We start from the raw sequence: 17,388 nt of genomic DNA on the forward strand, positions 1-17,388 counted from the left end.
CAGGCCCACGTCACACGGCCCTGCGCGGGTGCCTCGAGCTGTCTGCGCTGCCTTGGTTCCGCCACGGAGCTCATATTCGAAAATAACACGGATTTAGGCCGGGTGCCGCGGCTCACACCTGTCATCCCAGCACTCCGGGAGGCCAAGGTGGGAGGATCATTTGAGCTCAGGAGTTCGAGACCAGCCTGAGCGAGAGCGAGGCCCCATCTCTACTAAAAATAGAAAGAAATGAATTGGCCAACTAAAAATATATATAGAAAAAATCAGCCGGGCATGGTGGCGCATGCCTGTAGTCCCAGCTACTCGGGAGGCTGAGGCAGGAGGATCGCTTGAGCCCAGGAGTTTGAGGTTGCTGTGAGCTAGGCTGACGCCACGCCACGGCTCTCTAGCCCCGGGAACAAAGTGAGACTCTGTCTCAAAAAAACAAAAGTGAAATGTCAGAGATACCAGCTGTCAAACTCAGTGCTTAAGGAAATCAGACATTCCGTACTTAATAACCTAATATTTGGCCTTCCGGGAAGGGTGTTACCTTCCAATGCGGTATTGTCCTCGTTTCTGACTGGGCACTCACAGTGGATGATACACACGCTTCATGTATGACTGTGTACTGTTGTATGTGCGTGAAACTGAAAGAACGATTTCGCTGCTACATGTGGTAGAGCTAAGTACTATTTTCTCTCCCAGTCTGTTGAGGATGCTTGTCACCACCCTCAGCATTGATCTCATGACTCCTTAGTTTGCTGTCATGGCCTCTGGTGGCCACGCCCATAGCGGGAGAAGCCCATTCCAAAGGACAGCCCAGCTGGTGGCCTGGCGCACCTGTCATCGTGCCTGTCTGTCCCCTCCCCTCGGGGCGGGCCGAGCGCGTGCTGAGGGTGAGGGTCGGTCTGTCCCCGCCCAGGGTGGTCATGGTCCTCAGGCCGGCATGGGGTCCCCTGCCACATGTGCTGCGGGTGCAGTTCAGGGTGACCCCAACGTGTCACCCCTCCCCTGTGCTCCAGTGCCTTGGGGGTGCGGGTTGAGGGAGAGGCCGGTGACAAAGGTCGTGCTGTGAAAACGAGCTTTGACGTAGGGCTCGAGGGCTGGGCAGGGACCTGCCTAAGGGAAAGGTGAGTGCAAGGGCTCGGAGCAAAGGTCAGGAAGGCCGAGCAGGGCGTGTTGCGTGTGCAGGGTGCTGAGTGGGCTGACAGCAGAGGAGGAGCTGAGGAGGCCAGGGAGCCCCGGTGGGTGGTGGGGCACTGTCTGGAGGTTCTGCAGGAGGAGTTCCTGCTTAGGTGTCTGGGTTTTTTGAGGCAGTGCACGTTTTATTAGATGTTTGCTCTGATGTCTTCAGAGTCAGAAGGATAACGTACCATGCCTGTGTGTGTTTGACGTGCAGAGTATTTTGGAGGGAGGGTCTTTGTGACGACACTACTTTTCTGGATCCTCAGAAGCGAAAGCCGTCACATCAGAAGTAACGTATCCCAGCTTTAGACACTGATGTTCCAGTCGTGAGCACCTGCCGGAGTCGGGACTGTGAGCAAGAGCGGCCTCCGGCTCCCTGGTTGAAGGGTGGTGGCTTGTTGGAGAGCGAGTGTGTCGGTTCGCCCCGGCTGCCGCACCACCTCACTGCAACCTCGGTGGCTTAAAGCAGCGTTTACTTTCTTATAGTTCAGGAGGCCAGAAGTTCGAGATCGGTTTCCCTGGGCCTGAGTTAGGGTGTCGGCAGGACTGGCTCATCCGGAGGCTCCAGGGGATGGTTCATTCCTGCCTCCCCGAGGCTGGTGGCCGCTCGTCCCTGCTTTCCCCTGGCTGGTGGCTGCGCACGTTCCGTGGCCTGTGGCTGCTCATCCCTGCCTCTCTCCCGCGGCTGGTGGCTGCGCACGTTCCGTGGCCTGTGGCCACTCATCCCTGCTTTCCCCCGGCTGGTGGCCGCACACATTCCATGGCCTGTGGCCACTCGTCCCTGCTTCCCTGGGGGCTTTGTCCTCTCCTCTGCTGTGTCACGTCTTCCGTGTGTCTCTCGTGACTGCGCTCGGGCCGCTCGGACGATGCAGGTGACCTCCCATCTCAGGGCCCGCCACCCAGTCTCACCTGCAGGGCCCCTCTCGCCACGTGAGGTGACGGTCACGGGTTCGGTGATTTGAGCACAGATGTCCGGGGTGGGCGTTATTCCGCCTACCTCGGGGGTCCTCCCTCCCTACCTGCCTGCCTGCCTTCCTGCTCCCTTCGCCATTTCTTCGCTCTCCTGACGGAGCGTTGGGAGCGGTGAGGGTGTGGATGGGCACAGGGGAGGCCCCGCCTGCGTCTGCCGAGAATGCCGCCCCTTCCCGGTTAGATGCTCGGAGTTGGCCCCCCAGGGCTGGGGGACCAAGGAGGTGTCTCGCTCGCCTTACATGGCTGCAACAGAGCACAGGCTGGGCGGTTCACAAAGAAAGGAACCGTGCCGGCGTGCGTGGGGGTCTGGAGTCGGGGAGCCTGGCGTCCGCGTGGAGGCGTCTGGCGAGGACCTTTGCGCAGCACTGCCCACGGCGGAGGCAGAGGGGCGAGGGCAGGGGGGCGAGCCTGCCCACTGTGGACCCACTGCCAGGGTGAGATTAATCCTCCTGGGAGGCAGAGCCCTCGTGGCCTGGTCACCTCTCAGTGCCCCCTCTGGATGCCCTCACGGCAGCAGTTAAATTTCAGCGTGAGTTTTGGAGGGACGTGCAAGCCGTAGCAAGCAGCCTCTGGCCTGGGCCCCGCCAACCAGCAGCTTCCCTGTTTGGCCGGCTCTCCTAGCTGTGTGTTTGTAGCACACAGGTTAACTGTGAACGGCGTGCATGCTTGTAGAAAGAAAAAAACCAGTGCTGAAGGGGGGCGCACGGTTAAAGGTGACAGTTCTCCTGAGTGCGGTTTCCAGAGTGACTGACAGAACTGAAGCCGCTCAGGCGCACGCCCTGACGGCAGCCCCGGGGCAGCCCGCTTCCCTCTCGCCCGCAAGGTCCCAGCACGCGGAAACGCTGCCTCAGTGGTGTCGTCCTGCCGCTGAGAGCCCCGTGGCGTTGCCTGAACCTGGCGTGCAGGAGTGCGGGGAGACGTGAGTCGGGGGAGACCTGACGGAACGTTTCCCAGCAGTCCTCCTGACTGGTAAATTCTAGCTGCTTATCAGATTCAAACGAATCCTGGATAAATTATTCCTGTTTCAGTTAGATACTTTAGATTGTGTAAATTCCATCTGGAGTGTGTAACTTGGAAAGAGAGAAAAAAGTATGTAAACTTTTCTTTCTCTCTTTTTTTTTTTTTTGAGACAGAGTCTCACTCTGTTGCCTAGGCTAGAGTGAGTGCCATGGCGTCAGCCTCGCTCACAGCAACCTCAGACTCCTGGGCTCAAGCAATCCTCCTGCCTCAGCCTCCCGAGTAGCTGGGACTATAGGCATGCGCCACCATGCCCGGCTAATTTTTTCTATGTATATTTAGTTGTCCGACTAATTTCTTTCTATTTTTAGTAGAGACAGGGTCTCGCTCTTGCTCAGGCTGGTCTCCAACTCCTGCCCTCCAGCGATCCTCCCGCCTCGGCCTCCCAGAGTGCTGGTATTACAGGCATGAGCCACCGTGCCCGGCCGAGGTTTTCTTAATGATGAAGATGGCTGGTGTTCACTTAAAAAGAGCTTGGGCTGAACGCTGCGGCTGCCACGGTGGCGTCTCGCCATGTGGCGGCTCCTGACTCTCCGTGCGGGTCGGAGCAGCGAGTGGTGGTTGAATTATACAGAGACCCCCAGCGGGGGCGGGAGAGCCGGGGCTCAGAGACTGTCAGGCGGGAGAGGGGTCTCCGTGCAGCAGGCGTGTCAAAGAGCAGCTCCTCACAGCCGCCGAGACCTGAGCAGCTGTTGCTTCCCGAGCAGCTGTTTAGAAACCTTACAACTTTTGTAAAGTCGGGCTTTGCTCTGTATCTTGCCGGCCGGGTTGCCGTGGGTACTGAGGAGATTCCCCGTGTGCGGTTGTCCGCGGAGACATGCAGAGCACTGGGCACTGGAGGAGACTTGGGAATTGAGTGGCTCTACACTGTTTGCTCGCCTGCTCTCTGCATCCTGAGTAAATAAACTACCGTGTTTCCCCGAAAACAAGACAGGGTCTTATGTTTATTTTTCCTCGAGAAGACACCCTAGGGCTTATTTTCAGGGAATGTGTTTTTTTTTTTTTTTTTTTTAAGCACGGTGCAACCATCTACATTTATTCAAATACAGTGAAGTCGTCGTCTTCTGGAGCATCATCCTCACTCTCCAGACCCCGAATCCCATCCTGAATGTCTTGCGACTCTGTTTCCTTTAGAACCACTGGCCCCGATCTCTCCTGTGGAGCCACAGAGCTCTCACGGGCGGATGGGAAGGGCTGCTCGTCTTCTTTCCCGCTCCCGACGACAGGCACGAGTTGTGCAGACGCGCTGCGCAGCCACGCCCCCGTCACCAGGGCTGATTTTCAGGGTGGGGCTTCTATTGCACACAAGCTTAGAAACCCTGCTGGGGCTTATTTTATGGGGAGGGCTTATTTTCAGGGAAACATGGTACGAGGAAACACACGCCAGGTCCTAACAGGTGTGATTCCATGTTCCTGGTGACTCCTCGCTAAGGCATTTAGCAAAAGGCCACGCACTCGCGTGTTGTGATCCTGTGATGGGAACGTAAGCATGTTGATAGTCTCTCTGCACGCCTCTGAATATTTTAAGTACTTTAAGAAATTCAAATAAAAAGGCAAAAAGGTAACGCATTTTTTAATCCTTAAGAAATGACTCTTCGCCGGGCGTGGTGGCTCACGCCTGTAATCCTAGCACTTTGGGAGGCTGAGGCGGGCGGATTGCTCAAGGTCAGGAGTTCGAAACCAGCCTGAGCGAGACCCCGTCTCTACCAAAAATAGAAAGAAATTAATTGACCAACTAAAAATATATATACAAAAAAAATTAGCCGGGCATGGTGGTGCGTGCCTGTAGTCCCAGCTACTCGGGAGGCTGAGGCAGTAGGATCGCTGAGCCCCGGAGATTGAGGTTGCTGTGAGCCAGGCTGACGCCACGGCACTCACTCTAGCCTGGGCAACAAAGTGAGACTCTGTCTCAAAAAAAAAAAAAAAAAAAAAAAAAAAAAAAAAAAAAAAAAAGAAATGACTCTTCCATAGGAGAGTATCACCTGTCCGATTCAAACTAGAAAAGAAACCACCTTCTCACCTCACTGTTAATCCACCTGAGGAAACACCGAATGGTTCGGTGCCTTCCTCTTATGTGTGTTTGTCTGTTTAATGAGCTCACTGGGGTGTAGTTTACCTGGAGTAAGGGCACTTATTTTAGGTGAACAGGCTGATGGGTCTTAGAAGTTACACACAGTGACGTAGCGACTCCATCCCCAAAATACAAACGTTCTCGTCACCCTGAAATCCCTCACGGCCCCAGCCGTGGACCCTCCGGCCCGGCCTGCACAAGCTCCAGTCTGCTGCTGTCGCTACGGCTCTGCCTTCTTGAGAATTCCATCACGTAAGCCAGCAGGGTCGTGTGTGCCTGTAGTCCCAGCTGGTGGGAGGCTGAGAGGGGAGGATCACTTACGACCAGGAGCAGTTTGAGACCAGCATGGGCAACACAGCAAGACCCCATCCCCCCCAAAAAAGGGAATTTCATGTAGACGGATCCATGCTGTATGTAGTCCTCTGTATCGTCTTTAACGCAATCTTTTGGAGACGTGTCTGTATCGTTGAGAGTTTTCATATTTCATTCCTTTTATTGCTGAGGCAGCGTTCAATAAGTATGGGTATATTGAGCAGGTAACGTTCGCGTATACATGTGTGTCTATAAGAGAGGCGATTTATGTGAGCTTGCTCTGCGGTACTGCATTCACCAACTGCCCAAACGGTTCTTAATTCCGTGTAGCTCTGGCTCGGGTGATGGAAAGGCAATATATGTAACCAAAATGTTTGTGCCCCCTGATATTCTGAAATTTTTTAAAAAGTTGAATAATTTGAGATGTCTCTTCATAATAAACACACACGTCTTACCTTTTGACAGCTTAGCAGTAAAAATTTGACTATACCTTTCTTTTTCAACTTAGGTTTATACTTAAAGTTTTTAGAAATTATTTCTTTTTAACAATTTGATTATGATGTGCCTTGATACAATTTTCTTCATGGTTCTTGTGCTTTAAGTTCATTAAGCTTCTCTGACCTGTGGGTTCATAGTTTTTGTCAAATTTGGAAATTTGGGATCATTATTCCCTCACGTGCTTTTATTCCCTCTCCTTCTTTGGAGGCCTCCAGCTGCCTGTGTGTCAGGTCACTTGACGCTGTCTCTCGGCTCCCTGATCCATCTTCCTTCCTGCCTTTGTTTCTTTCGTCTTTTTCTGTTTCATTTTAGGTAGTTTCTGTTGCAGTATGATCAAGGTCACTGATTTTTAGTTCACATTTTTGCTTTCTTTTTTTAATAACACATAACGTGTTTTTTCTCCCCCAATAGAAATTCGATGTCTTCCTTACGTCCTGGGAGAGGGCACAGCGACAGTCGGAGGACCGTGTTCTACACCAGCGAGGAGTGGGAGCTTCTGGATCCGACCCCGAAGGACCTGGAGGAGTCCACGGTGCAGGAAGAAAGGAAGAAGCCAGCCCCGGAAGCGAGCAGAGGTACAAACGTGGTCCCCTTATCTGACGTCCTCTTTACCTCCGATGCAGTGGGAGACACTGTGTCAGGTATTTCTAGAAGCATGAGGTCCGGTGGGGGCTTGTCTTCTCTTTATGGGACACGAAATATACAGGCTTGAAAAAGTAAATGTTACAAGAAATAAATGACTGTCCGGTTCAATGGCTCTTAAGCTTTTTGAAGATGGAATACCTAGAAGTCATAGTGTTCTTTGTGGAACTATTGATTTAACAAAAGTTTTCACTTATGGATATTTGAAATGTACAAAAGAAGAGAATATAGGATCATAAATTCTGGTGCCCCTGTCTTCCTGCTTCTGCACACGTGAACTTACGGCCTCTGTTTTCCCACTCTATCTCCTCTAATCTCCTACCCTCCCCACAACTGTCGTCAGCCGGACTGTTTTAAAGTAAGTTCTAGACCTTAGTCCCTTGTGTCTGTAAATGCTTTAATATGTATTTCTAAGAGATAATGACTTTTTTAAAAAGCATAACTTCATTATTACACCTGAAAAGTTATGATAAGTTCTTAAGATTTAATAACTTAATTGTTTCACAGATGTCTGTTTATGGTCAGTTTGTTCAAACGAGGACCCAGACAAGCTCACAGGTTGTATTAATCGGTGTGTCGTCTTAGGTCTGTAGTCCAAACTGCTCCCCGTCTTTTTCCTTCCTTTTCCCACATTTGTGAAGAATCCAGCACTTCCTGCTGGGGATTCCCCACATCTGGACTTTGCTGGTTGTGTTTCTGTGGGTGGCGTCACAGGTTCCTCCACCCCTGCACTTCCTGTGTGCTGGGGCTAGAGCGGGGCCGGCCCTCAGTGTTGGCGAGAAGACCTTTTCGGGGGTGCTGTGCACGCCTGCTGCTTTGCGCCCAGAACCACGCCACGTTAGGTTTTCTCTCCCAGGACTTTAAGATTGACAGGGTTCAGGGGCTGTCGGCCTGATCCTGTCATAAAATTCTCGATCAGCCTTTTGCCTAATGCTTTTTTTTTTTGGAGACGGGCTAGAGTGCTGTGGCATCAGCCCAGCTCACAGCAGTCTCAGACTCCTGGACTCAAGCAATCCTTCTGCCTCAGCCTCCCGAGTAGCTGGGACTACAGGCACGTGCCACCATGCCCGGCTAGTTTTTTTTTCAGAAGTAGGAAGCGAAGGATCTCTAACATGTCGTAGTTTTTCCTTTAAAGTGATTACGAGATAGAAGCTTGTGAGGAAAGATCCAGTGGGGGAATCGTGTTTGGTTTTGAGTGTGTCGGTTGATATCTGGAATGGGGTCTCCCGGCATTCTCGGTGAATGCAAAACTCCTTGGAGGATGGCTTGTGCGGATGCTGTATTTTACCGTAGTTTCCGAGAGGAAGATTTGGCCTGCACTTAATAAACAAGTTTGTTTTTACGTAGGAGTGACTGGCTCGGGATTCCCCTTTGATTTTGGACGCAACCCCTACAAAGGAAAGCGCCCTTTGAAAGACATCATCGTGTCCTACAAAAACCGTCACAGCAGCGGCGACCCATCGAGCGAGGGGACGGCGGGCGGCAGCGGTGGTGGCGGCGGCGGTGGCACCGGCAGTGGTGGCAGCAACGGTGGCAAGCTGGCCTCCGAGACGCAGCTGCAGGCGCAGAGCCAGCAGGAGGAGCTGGAGCAGCTGAGGAAAGACCTGGCCAGCCAGAAGGTGACTCTCCTTGCGACTCCCCTCCCCCGCCAGCAGGCCGAGGACGGGGCGGCGCCTGGCGTGTGCTTCCCTGCGTCTTCGTCTTCCTGGACGGTTTTGTTTCCTGGGCCCTGCTGCTGTGCGCGGCCGTTTGTCCGGCTGTGTGGATCTACGGGGAGAGTGAAGGTCTCTTCGGGGAGGTCGAGGAGGCCGCTGTCTGCACCCACGCCCGGCCCTGCCCCGAGACCCGATCTCTGTAAACACAGCTTCGCCCGGAGTTCTTTACCGGTGTTACGAGCTCCCACATCCTGTTAGCACACTTTCCTTCTGAGCTAATTGAGACCTGATTACACTTAATTGCTCAGAAGTTCAGTGAATCCTACAGCACAGTTTTTTTATTCTTTTTTTTTTTTGAGGCAGAGTCTCACTCTGTTGCCCAGGCTACAGTGAGTGCCGTGGCGTCAGCCTCGCTCACAGCAACCTCCAACTCCTGGGCTTAAGCCATCCTCCTGCCTCAGCCTCCCGAGTAGCTGGGACTACAGGCATGCGCCACCATGCCCGGCTAATTTTTTCTATATATTTTTAGTTGTTCGGCTAATTTCTTTCTATTTTTAATAGAGACGGGGTCTCGCTCTTGCTCAAGCTGGTTTCAAACTCCTGACCTTGAGCGATCCTCCTGCCTCCGCCTCCCAGAGTGCTGGGATTACAGGCGTGAGCCACCGCGCCTGGCCCAGATTCTTTAATACCTATGGACGGTTACTTGTAACCATTGCCGGTTGCAGCGTGTGTGTCCGTTATTTCCTGTTTCCTATTATTGTTCTCTGCAGGCAGTCTTTATGGAGTAAATATTTTTCCCTCTCTATTTTTGAGATCCTACAAGAGGAAGTTCGGTGTTGAAGTGTTTCCAGTAAAGTGTCTGCATTTCCCCCAATCCCGACGATTGCCCCACGCGGTGCGGTGGTGATCTCTGCCTCTCCTCTTCCTCACCCTTCCTCTCCCCCTCGGCCCAGGAGTTGGTGCGGCTGCTGCAGCAGACGGTCCGCTCGTCCCAGTACGACAAGTACTTCGCGGGCAGCCGGCTGTGCGAGGGGCCCCCCGCGAACGCGCTGGAGCTGCTGCAGCAGAAGGACGGGCAGATCCTGGGCCTCGCGGGCCAGCTGGAGCGGCTGGGGCTGGAGAAGGAGGGCCTGCAGCAGGAGGTGCGGGCGCTCAAGCGCAGCGTGGGCGAGCTCAACGAGCGGCTGGGCATGCTCATGGAGACCATCCGCGCCAAGGATGAGGTCATCATCAAGCTCAGCGAGGGCGACGGCGGCCTGTCGCCTCCCGCCGTGCCCGGCTCCCCCTCAGCTGCCCCAGCCAGCAGGGACCAGCTGGAGCTGGACAGGCTGAAAGTAAGCGCGGTCGGGCCCCAAACCGTTAGCCCGTTGATGTCGCCAGAGGGGCCGGGGCTCCCTGCCCGGTGGCTGTGGCGGCAGAGCGCACTCGCAGCTGGGCAGTTGTCGGTCTCCAGAGGAGCCTCCGTGGAGGATGGAGCTCTCGGTCCAACCATGCTGCCCTTGCTGAGGGCACCTCCCAGTTTCCCTTCCCCGCTTTCTGTCTGTGCCGCCCGAGGACCTCCCTGCCCAGCGTGGTGCACAGAGGCCGTTTCTTCCTTTTTTCTCCTTTGTTGAGACAGAGTCTTGCTCTGTTGCCCGAGCTAGAGTGCCGTGGCATCAGCCTAGCTCACCTCAAACTCCTGGGCTCAAGGGATCCTGCTGCCTCAGCCTCCCGAGTAGCTGGGACTACAGGTGTGCACCACCATGCCTGGCTGATTTTTTCTATATATGTTTACTTGGCCAATTAATTTATTTCTATTTATAGTAGAGACGGGATCTCACTCTTGCTCAAGCTGGCTTTGAACTCCTGAGCTTGAGTGATCTGCCCGCCTTGGCCTCCCAGAGTGCTGGGATTACAGGCGTGAGCCACCGCGCCTGGCCCCTCGCTTTCTCTTTGTACCACCTGGAGGACCTCACTGCCCAGAGTGGTGTGCAGAGGCTGTTTCTTACACTCTGTGCACACGGATGTTTCACACGTGTTTGCACGCACATGATGCACACACAGACATGCCTTACACAGCCAGCTGCAGGGCCCTGATGGGACCGGGTGGGAGCGTTGTTCCCAGCAGGTAGTGTAAGATCAGCCGGGGACGTGGCCCCAGCTTCCAGGCAGGCCTGGGAGAGGGCCCTGACACCTGGAAAGTAGAAGTGTCCCTCTCTGCGCCAGCCCTGAGGTGGGAGGCTGGTTCCTGGACAGAAGCAACTCTCCCAGTCCTGCCTGGGGTGGTGACCAGCTCCTGAGGTCAAAGAAACACGGCGTTTGTGGCAGGCAGGGCCGTCTGACTCTCTTAGCTGCTAGAGAGGCCTGAAGGGCCTACCTGGCCACTCTCAGTCAGGCCGTAGGGAAGCCTGAGGGGCCTACCTGGCCACTCTCAGTCAGACTGTAGGGAAGCCTGAGGGGCCTACCTGGCCACTCTCAGTCAGGCTGTAGGGAAGCCTGAGGGGCCTACCTGGCCACTCTCAGTCAGGCTGTAGGGAAGCCTGAGGGGCCTACCTGGCCACTCTCAGTCAGGCTGTAGGGAAGCCTGAGGGGCCTACCTGGCCACTCTCAGTCAGGCTGTAGGGAAGCATGAGGGGCCTACCTGGCCACTCTCAGTCAGGCTGTAGGGAAGCATGAGGGGCCTACCTGGCCACTCTCAGGCTGTAGGGAAGCCTGAGGGGCCTACCTGGCCACTCTCAGTCAGGCCGTAGGGAAGCCTGAGGGGCCTACCTGGCCACTCTCAGGCTGTAGGGAAGCATGAGGGGGCCTACCTGGCCACTCTCAGGCCGTAGGGAAGCCTGAGGGGCCTACCTGGCCACTCTCAGACTGTAGGGAAGCCTGAGGGGCCTACCTGGCCACTCTCAGTCAGGCTGTAGGGAAGCCTGAGGGGCCTACCTGGCCACTCTCAGTCAGGCTGTAGGGAAGCCTGAGGGGCCTACCTGGCCACTCTCAGTCAGGCTGTAGGGAAGCCTGAGGGGCCTACCTGGCCACTCTCAGTCAGGCTGTAGGGAAGCATGAGGGGCCTACCTGGCCACTCTCAGTCAGGCTGTAGGGAAGCATGAGGGGCCTACCTGGCCACTCTCAGGCTGTAGGGAAGCCTGAGGGGCCTACCTGGCCACTCTCAGTCAGGCCGTAGGGAAGCATGAGGGGCCTACCTGGCCACTCTCAGTCAGACTGTAGGGAAGCATGAGGGGGCCTACCTGGCCACTCTCAGTCAGGCCGTAGGGAAGCCTGAGGGGCCTACCTGGCCACTCTCAGGCTGTAGGGAAGCATGAGGGGGCCTACCTGGCCACTCTCAGGCCGTAGGGAAGCCTGAGGGGCCTACCTGGCCACTCTCAGACTGTAGGGAAGCCTGAGGGGCCTACCTGGCCACTCTCAGTCAGGCTGTAGGGAAGCCTGATGGGCCTACCTGGCCACTCTCAGGCCGTAGGGAAGCCTGAGGGGCCTACCTGGCCACTCTCAGGCCGTAGGGAAACATGAGGGGCCTACCTGGCTACTCTCAGGCTGTAGGGAAGCATGAGGGGCCTACCTGGCCACTCTCAGTCAGGCTGTAGGGAAGCCTGAGGGGCCTACCTGGCCACTCTCAGTCAGGCTGTAGGGAAGCCTGAGGGGCCTACCTGGCCACTCTCAGTCAGGCTGTAGGGAAGCCTGAGGGGCCTACCTGGCCACTCTCAGTCAGGCTGTAGGGAAGCATGAGGGGCCTACCTGGCCACTCTCAGTCAGGCTGTAGGGAAGCATGAGGGGCCTACCTGGCCACTCTCAGTCAGGCTGTAGGGAAGCATGAGGGGGCCTACCTGGCCACTCTCAGGCCGTAGGGAAGCCTGAGGGGCCTACCTGGCCACTCTCAGTCAGGCTGTAGGGAAGCCTGAGGGGCCTACCTGGCCACTCTCAGTCAGGCTGTAGGGAAGCCTGATGGGCCTACCTGGCCACTCTCAGGCCGTAGGGAAGCCTGAGGGGCCTACCTGGCCACTCTCAGGCCGTAGGGAAACATGAGGGGCCTACCTGGCTACTCTCAGGCTGTAGGGAAGCCTGAGGGGCCTACCTGGCCACTCTCAGTCAGGTTGTAGGGAAGCCTGAGGGGGCCTACCTGGCCACTCTCAGTCAGGCTGTAGGGAAGCCTGAGGGGCCTACCTGGCCACTCTCAGTCAGGCCGTAGGGAAGCCTGAGGGGCCTACCTGGCCGCTCTCAGTAAGGCCATAGAGAAGACCAGAAAATTGCTGCTGCCGCCAGTTCTTAAGACTCTGTCGCAGACTTTCAGTGGGCAAGGGACCCTTGGAGATGGGTGATGGGTCTGGCCCATTTGGTGCTAGCAGACCCTAAGCAGGTCTGTGGCAGCTGGGCCCACCTGGCCCCAGAGTGTTCCTCACCTGGCCACCCTCTTCTTGCAAGTACTTTAGCTCCCAGGGTGTTGACCCCAATGGTGTTTATCCTTGAACGGGGAAGGTTTGCCACCTCGGAGGTGGTCACTGAGCATCAGTTTGAGGTTGCCGTGAGCTAGGCTGACGCCACGGCACTCACTCTAGCCTGGGCAACAAAGCGAGACTCTGTCTCAAAAAAAAGCCTGTGGCTCCCAAATTTCATAGCAGTGAGGTTAAGTGGCGACGGTTGATGAGGAGGCAGCGAGGTGGCTAGGTGGATCCCAGGTGGGACAGGTGAGTCCCACCTGGGTCCGTGACCTCAGACTTTGTGACGTCAGGGCCGGGGTCCCCGCTGTGATGCAGAGGAGGCTCACACCAGTGCCGGTCTGCCCTGCAGTGGCGCTAGAAGGACTGGAGAGGTTTGAGCAAGGGAGGGAGGGAGAGCCCGGCCGAGTGGGTGTTTGGTGGGTTTTCTCGAGGTCCTTCAGCTCCAGGCAGGCATGGCCGAAGAAGAAATGCTGATTCTTTCTTTTGACCCCAAATTTAAAATGTCTAGTTGAAAAGACTGATTGATTGAGTTAGGGTCTCACTCCATAACCTAGGCTAGAATGCAAGTGGCGTGATCCTAGCTCACTGTAGCCTCAAACTCTTGGGCTCAAGTGATCCTCCTGCCTCAGCCTCCCGAAGTGCTGGGATTACAGGCGTGAGCCACCACACCCAGATAATTTTTCAGTTTTTTGTAGAGATGGGGTCTCCGTATGTTCCCAGGCTGGTCTCAAACTCCTGGCCTCAAGGGATCCTCCCACCTGAGCCTCCCAGAGTGGTGGGATCACAGGTGCGAGCCCCTGTATCTGGCCTGTATTTGTGTATATAAATACAATTTATAAATAAATAAATATTGGTCCTAGGATTTCACCACACTAGTGATTTAAGCACTTTATTTTTTCCATGTTTTCTTCCAGTATTTGTCCTTTCCTTCTTCCTTGTTGCTCTCGCAAGTGATTTCAGAATTGTGCGTCCTCTGTGTGGTCTTTCACTTCGTCTCTGTTTTCCTTCTGTGTTGCTACTTGATGGTATCTACCATGGGGATGGTCTAAAGAAGTTTCCCAAGCTTTATTTTCCTGGCATCGTGCATGAATCCCCCTCTCTTGTCTGTGTTTTGGTCTTGTGCTCTTGGCTCCTGTCCCCTTTCTCGCCGACACTAACTTAGGACGTCTGCCTGGGCCAGACCCCGCTCCAGGCTGGACTTGGCGAAACCGGTCCCTGGCTTGTGTTCGCTTACAGACATAGAGCACACGTGGCAACAGCTAATTGTCGAATTCAAGTGAAAGCTGTAATATATTCTGTTCATTGTACCTTTCAGCTTCTTCCTAAGTTTGAAATTTTTCGACGTAAAAGAGTTGAGGAACGTATTCTCTTAAGTGCCTTATGCATTGTAGGTTGTAGGTATTTCTTATTAAGTGTGATCGTTAGTTAAGGGCTTTTGTGTATGTATGTAGCCTTTTTTACATAAACTGAGAACTGAGAACTTACAGAAAATATATTCAGTTTCTCTGGTTAAAAAAAAAAAAAAAGTGCCAGGCACAGTGGCTCGTGCCTGTGATTCCAGCACTTTGGGAGGCCGAGGCGGAAAGACAGCTTAAGCCCACGAGTTCAAGACCAGCCTGAGCAACATAGGGAGACTCTGTGTCTACAAAAAACAAAAACATTAACCAAGTGAGCGCCTGTAGTCCCAGCTACTCGGGAGGCTGAGGCAGGAGGATCGCTTGAGCCCAGGAGTTCAAGGCTGCAGTGAGCTATGATGACACCACTGCACTTCAGTCCAGGCAGTAGAGTGAGACCTTGTCTCTAAAACAAAAAGAAAAAAAGAACGTAAGGTATTTTTTGTGTGTGTGCCATCTCAGTGAATTTTGGATAAAATATTTGCATGGACTTAGGAAATAAGGACTATTTGTTTCTCCTGTCATCAGTTGAGAAACATCACCACCATTAAATACACATCCTCTCTATCTCATTCATCACAGCAATTTTGCCTTCCTGACTTCTGCCACGGGTGGCCACAAAGATTAATCAGACAGTTACAACTCCCGTTCCTTAGGGTTGCTCTAACTTAGCAGGGCTGTTTGGTGGTTGGGCAGCCAGATGCTAATTACATAGGATAATCAGTCGATGTTCAACCAGTTTAATTGATGGATTTTTTCCCCCCGGCAGGATAATCTACAGGGGTACAAAACCCAAAACAAGTTTCTGAATAAGGAGATTTTGGAGCTCTCAGCTCTGCGGAGAAATGCGGAAAGGAGAGAGAGGGATCTGATGGCAAAGGTGAGTCAGGGGGGATGTGTCCCGTTATCCGGGGGAGGGGAGGTCAGGAAACCATTTCAAAGTGACGCGCTTTCAAAACTGGCCCAGCTCCCTGCGCGGAGAGACGCGGCCACTGGCACCGACATGTGTTTAAGGCGTGCGCAGTGCGTGGAGCTGTGCGCTGGGCTTCGCTGTCTCTGATGAGGGCAGAGAGCAGGGCCCTGAGCTGCGGTTTCATTTGTGCGTGAGCATTTCTGATGGAGTTTTCAGAAAACAAATTAAGTGCAATTACAGGGTCCCCTTGATTAAGGTTATTTGGATTTTTGTTTATGCTGTTGGGTTTCGTATCTATAAAAGGAGGGTGATGAGGTTAATGCCTCCTCTGTAAACCCACGAGGATTGGTGTGAAAGTCAGATATAATTATGGCTAAAAAGGGATTTTCAAAGTGTAAAGGGACCACAGACATTTCAGTTGTCATCAAATGACACTCGTCAACGGCTATTATGTACCTGATATACTCTTTATTTTTTTATTTTTTTGAGACAGAGTCTCACTGTTGCCTGAGCTGGAGTGCCGTGGCGTCAGCTTAGCTAATAGCAACCTCAAACTCCTGGGCTTAAGCGATCCTCCTGCCTCAGCCTCCCGAGTAGCTGGGACTACAGGCATGCGCCACCATGCCTGGCTAATTTTTTCTGTATATTTTAGTTGGCCAATTAATTTCTAGTTTTTAGTAGAGACGGGGTCTCGCTCTTGCTCAGGCTGGTCTCAAACTCCTGACCTCGAGCGATCCTCCCGCCTCAGCCTCCCAGAGTGCTAGGATTACAGGCGTGAGCCACTGCGCCCGGCCGGATATACTTTTTTGAGCAGACCTCAGAGCATCTTCCCAGACTCCTCCTGCCTGTTGTCAGGTGGTTTGACCTGTCTGACAGGTGGGAGCTGGTCCAGGTCCGAGTGTCCTAAGGAAGAATTGGCTAGCGTAGGTGGCTGCTCATGGCCCTTGGGCTGAGTGGCACCTAGCGTGACCTCAGTGACCGGCACGTGGCCTGGCATCTGCTGCGCGCTCTAACCGTGCACGAGGTCGACGCATTTGTTCCCGCCCCTCTCGTGCCAGACCCTGTGAGGAAGAGGCCTGGGGGGCCACCTTAACACAGCAGGGGCCTGTGGCACAAATTAGTCTCTTGTCTTTGATGCATTCTGTCTCCGGCTCACTTCCTAACAGTTTGGGCCTGTCACTCCTTGATCATTTGAGGCACCTGAGCGTTGCTTCTCCTGGTCTCTGTGTGGAGGAGGTAACTGCCGCGTTCTCTGCAGTATTCCAGCCTGGAAGCCAAGCTGTGCCAGATAGAAAGCAAGTACCTGATACTGCTGCAGGAAGTGAAGACCCCGGTGTGCTCCGAGGACCAGGGGCCTGCCCGGGACGTCATAGCCCAGTTGCTGGAGGACGCCCTGCAGGTGGAGAGCCAGGAGCAGCCGGAGCAGGCGTTCGTCAAGCCCCACCTTGTCAGGTAAGGTGCCAGTGACTGGGGGTGGGGGCTGCTTCCCACTGCCGAGGTCCCCTTCTCAGCAGCAGTGGCCACTCAGAAGTGCACAGCCCTGTGTGTCTTTTTTTTGGAGACAGAGTCTCGTCTCACTCTATTGCCTGGGCTAGAGTGCCGTGGCGTCAGCCTAGCTCACAGCAACCTCAATCTCCTGGGCTCAAGCAACCCTCCTGCCTCAGCCTCCAAGGAGCTGGGACTACAGGCATGCACCACCGTGCCTGGCTAATTTTTTCTATATATTTTTAGTTGGTCAATTAATTTCTTTCTATTTTTAGTAGAGACGGGGTCTCGCTCTTGCTCAGGCTGGTTTCAAACTCCTGACCTCGAGCAATCCTCCCGCCTCGGCCCCCCAGAGTGGGAGGATTACAGGCATGAGCACCTCGCCCGGCCCCAGATATAAATCTTTTTGAAGTTTCGTTCTTTCGGCGTTATTGATGGGATCGTCCAGGTCAACAGTGAGCTCTGTGCCCTTCCCGCCTTGTGGGCAGGACGTCCTCGTGTGCGTGCACCAGCATCCGGCTCCCTCCCCTGCGGGGACACCTGGCCCTCTCCATCTCTCCTCCTCACAGTCCGCGGTGCGGTGGGCGCCGCGGTCCGAGTCCCGTGTGCCTGTGCGGGGTTTCTCGGGGCCCGGGCAGAGCGGGATTCCGGGCGTGTCGGGAGCCGTGTCTTCAGCTCTGTGGGATCCGGTCTCCGTCGTGCCCGTGTGCGTCCATGCCCTCAGCAGCAGTGTGTGACGGCGTTTGTGTTAGTTCCCGTTGCCTCAGCAACAGGGCGCTGCAGACTGAATGGCTGAAGGCAGCACGCGTGTAGCATGCATGTATTAGCTGAGGGTTCGGTG

At 54.4% G+C, this 17,388-nt stretch overlaps 1 protein-coding gene across 1 annotated transcript in view; it reads left to right on the top strand.

Annotated features, from left to right (window-relative positions):
• The window catches only part of TBC1D2B (TBC1 domain family member 2B), a 71,455-nt gene that overhangs the window by 37,600 nt on the left and 16,467 nt on the right, over positions 1-17,388 (top strand). Inside the window, exons 4-8 of the mRNA XM_012738365.3 lie at positions 6,446-6,609; positions 8,024-8,295; positions 9,285-9,665; positions 14,919-15,029; positions 16,321-16,514. Of these exons, the coding sequence (XP_012593819.2) occupies positions 6,446-6,609; positions 8,024-8,295; positions 9,285-9,665; positions 14,919-15,029; positions 16,321-16,514 (1,122 nt within the window). The remainder of the gene's footprint in view (positions 1-6,445; positions 6,610-8,023; positions 8,296-9,284; positions 9,666-14,918; positions 15,030-16,320; positions 16,515-17,388) is intronic.

The sequence above is a fragment of the Microcebus murinus genome, chromosome 7 (genome assembly GCF_040939455.1).
Source record: "Microcebus murinus isolate Inina chromosome 7, M.murinus_Inina_mat1.0, whole genome shotgun sequence".
NCBI lineage: Eukaryota > Metazoa > Chordata > Mammalia > Primates > Cheirogaleidae > Microcebus > Microcebus murinus.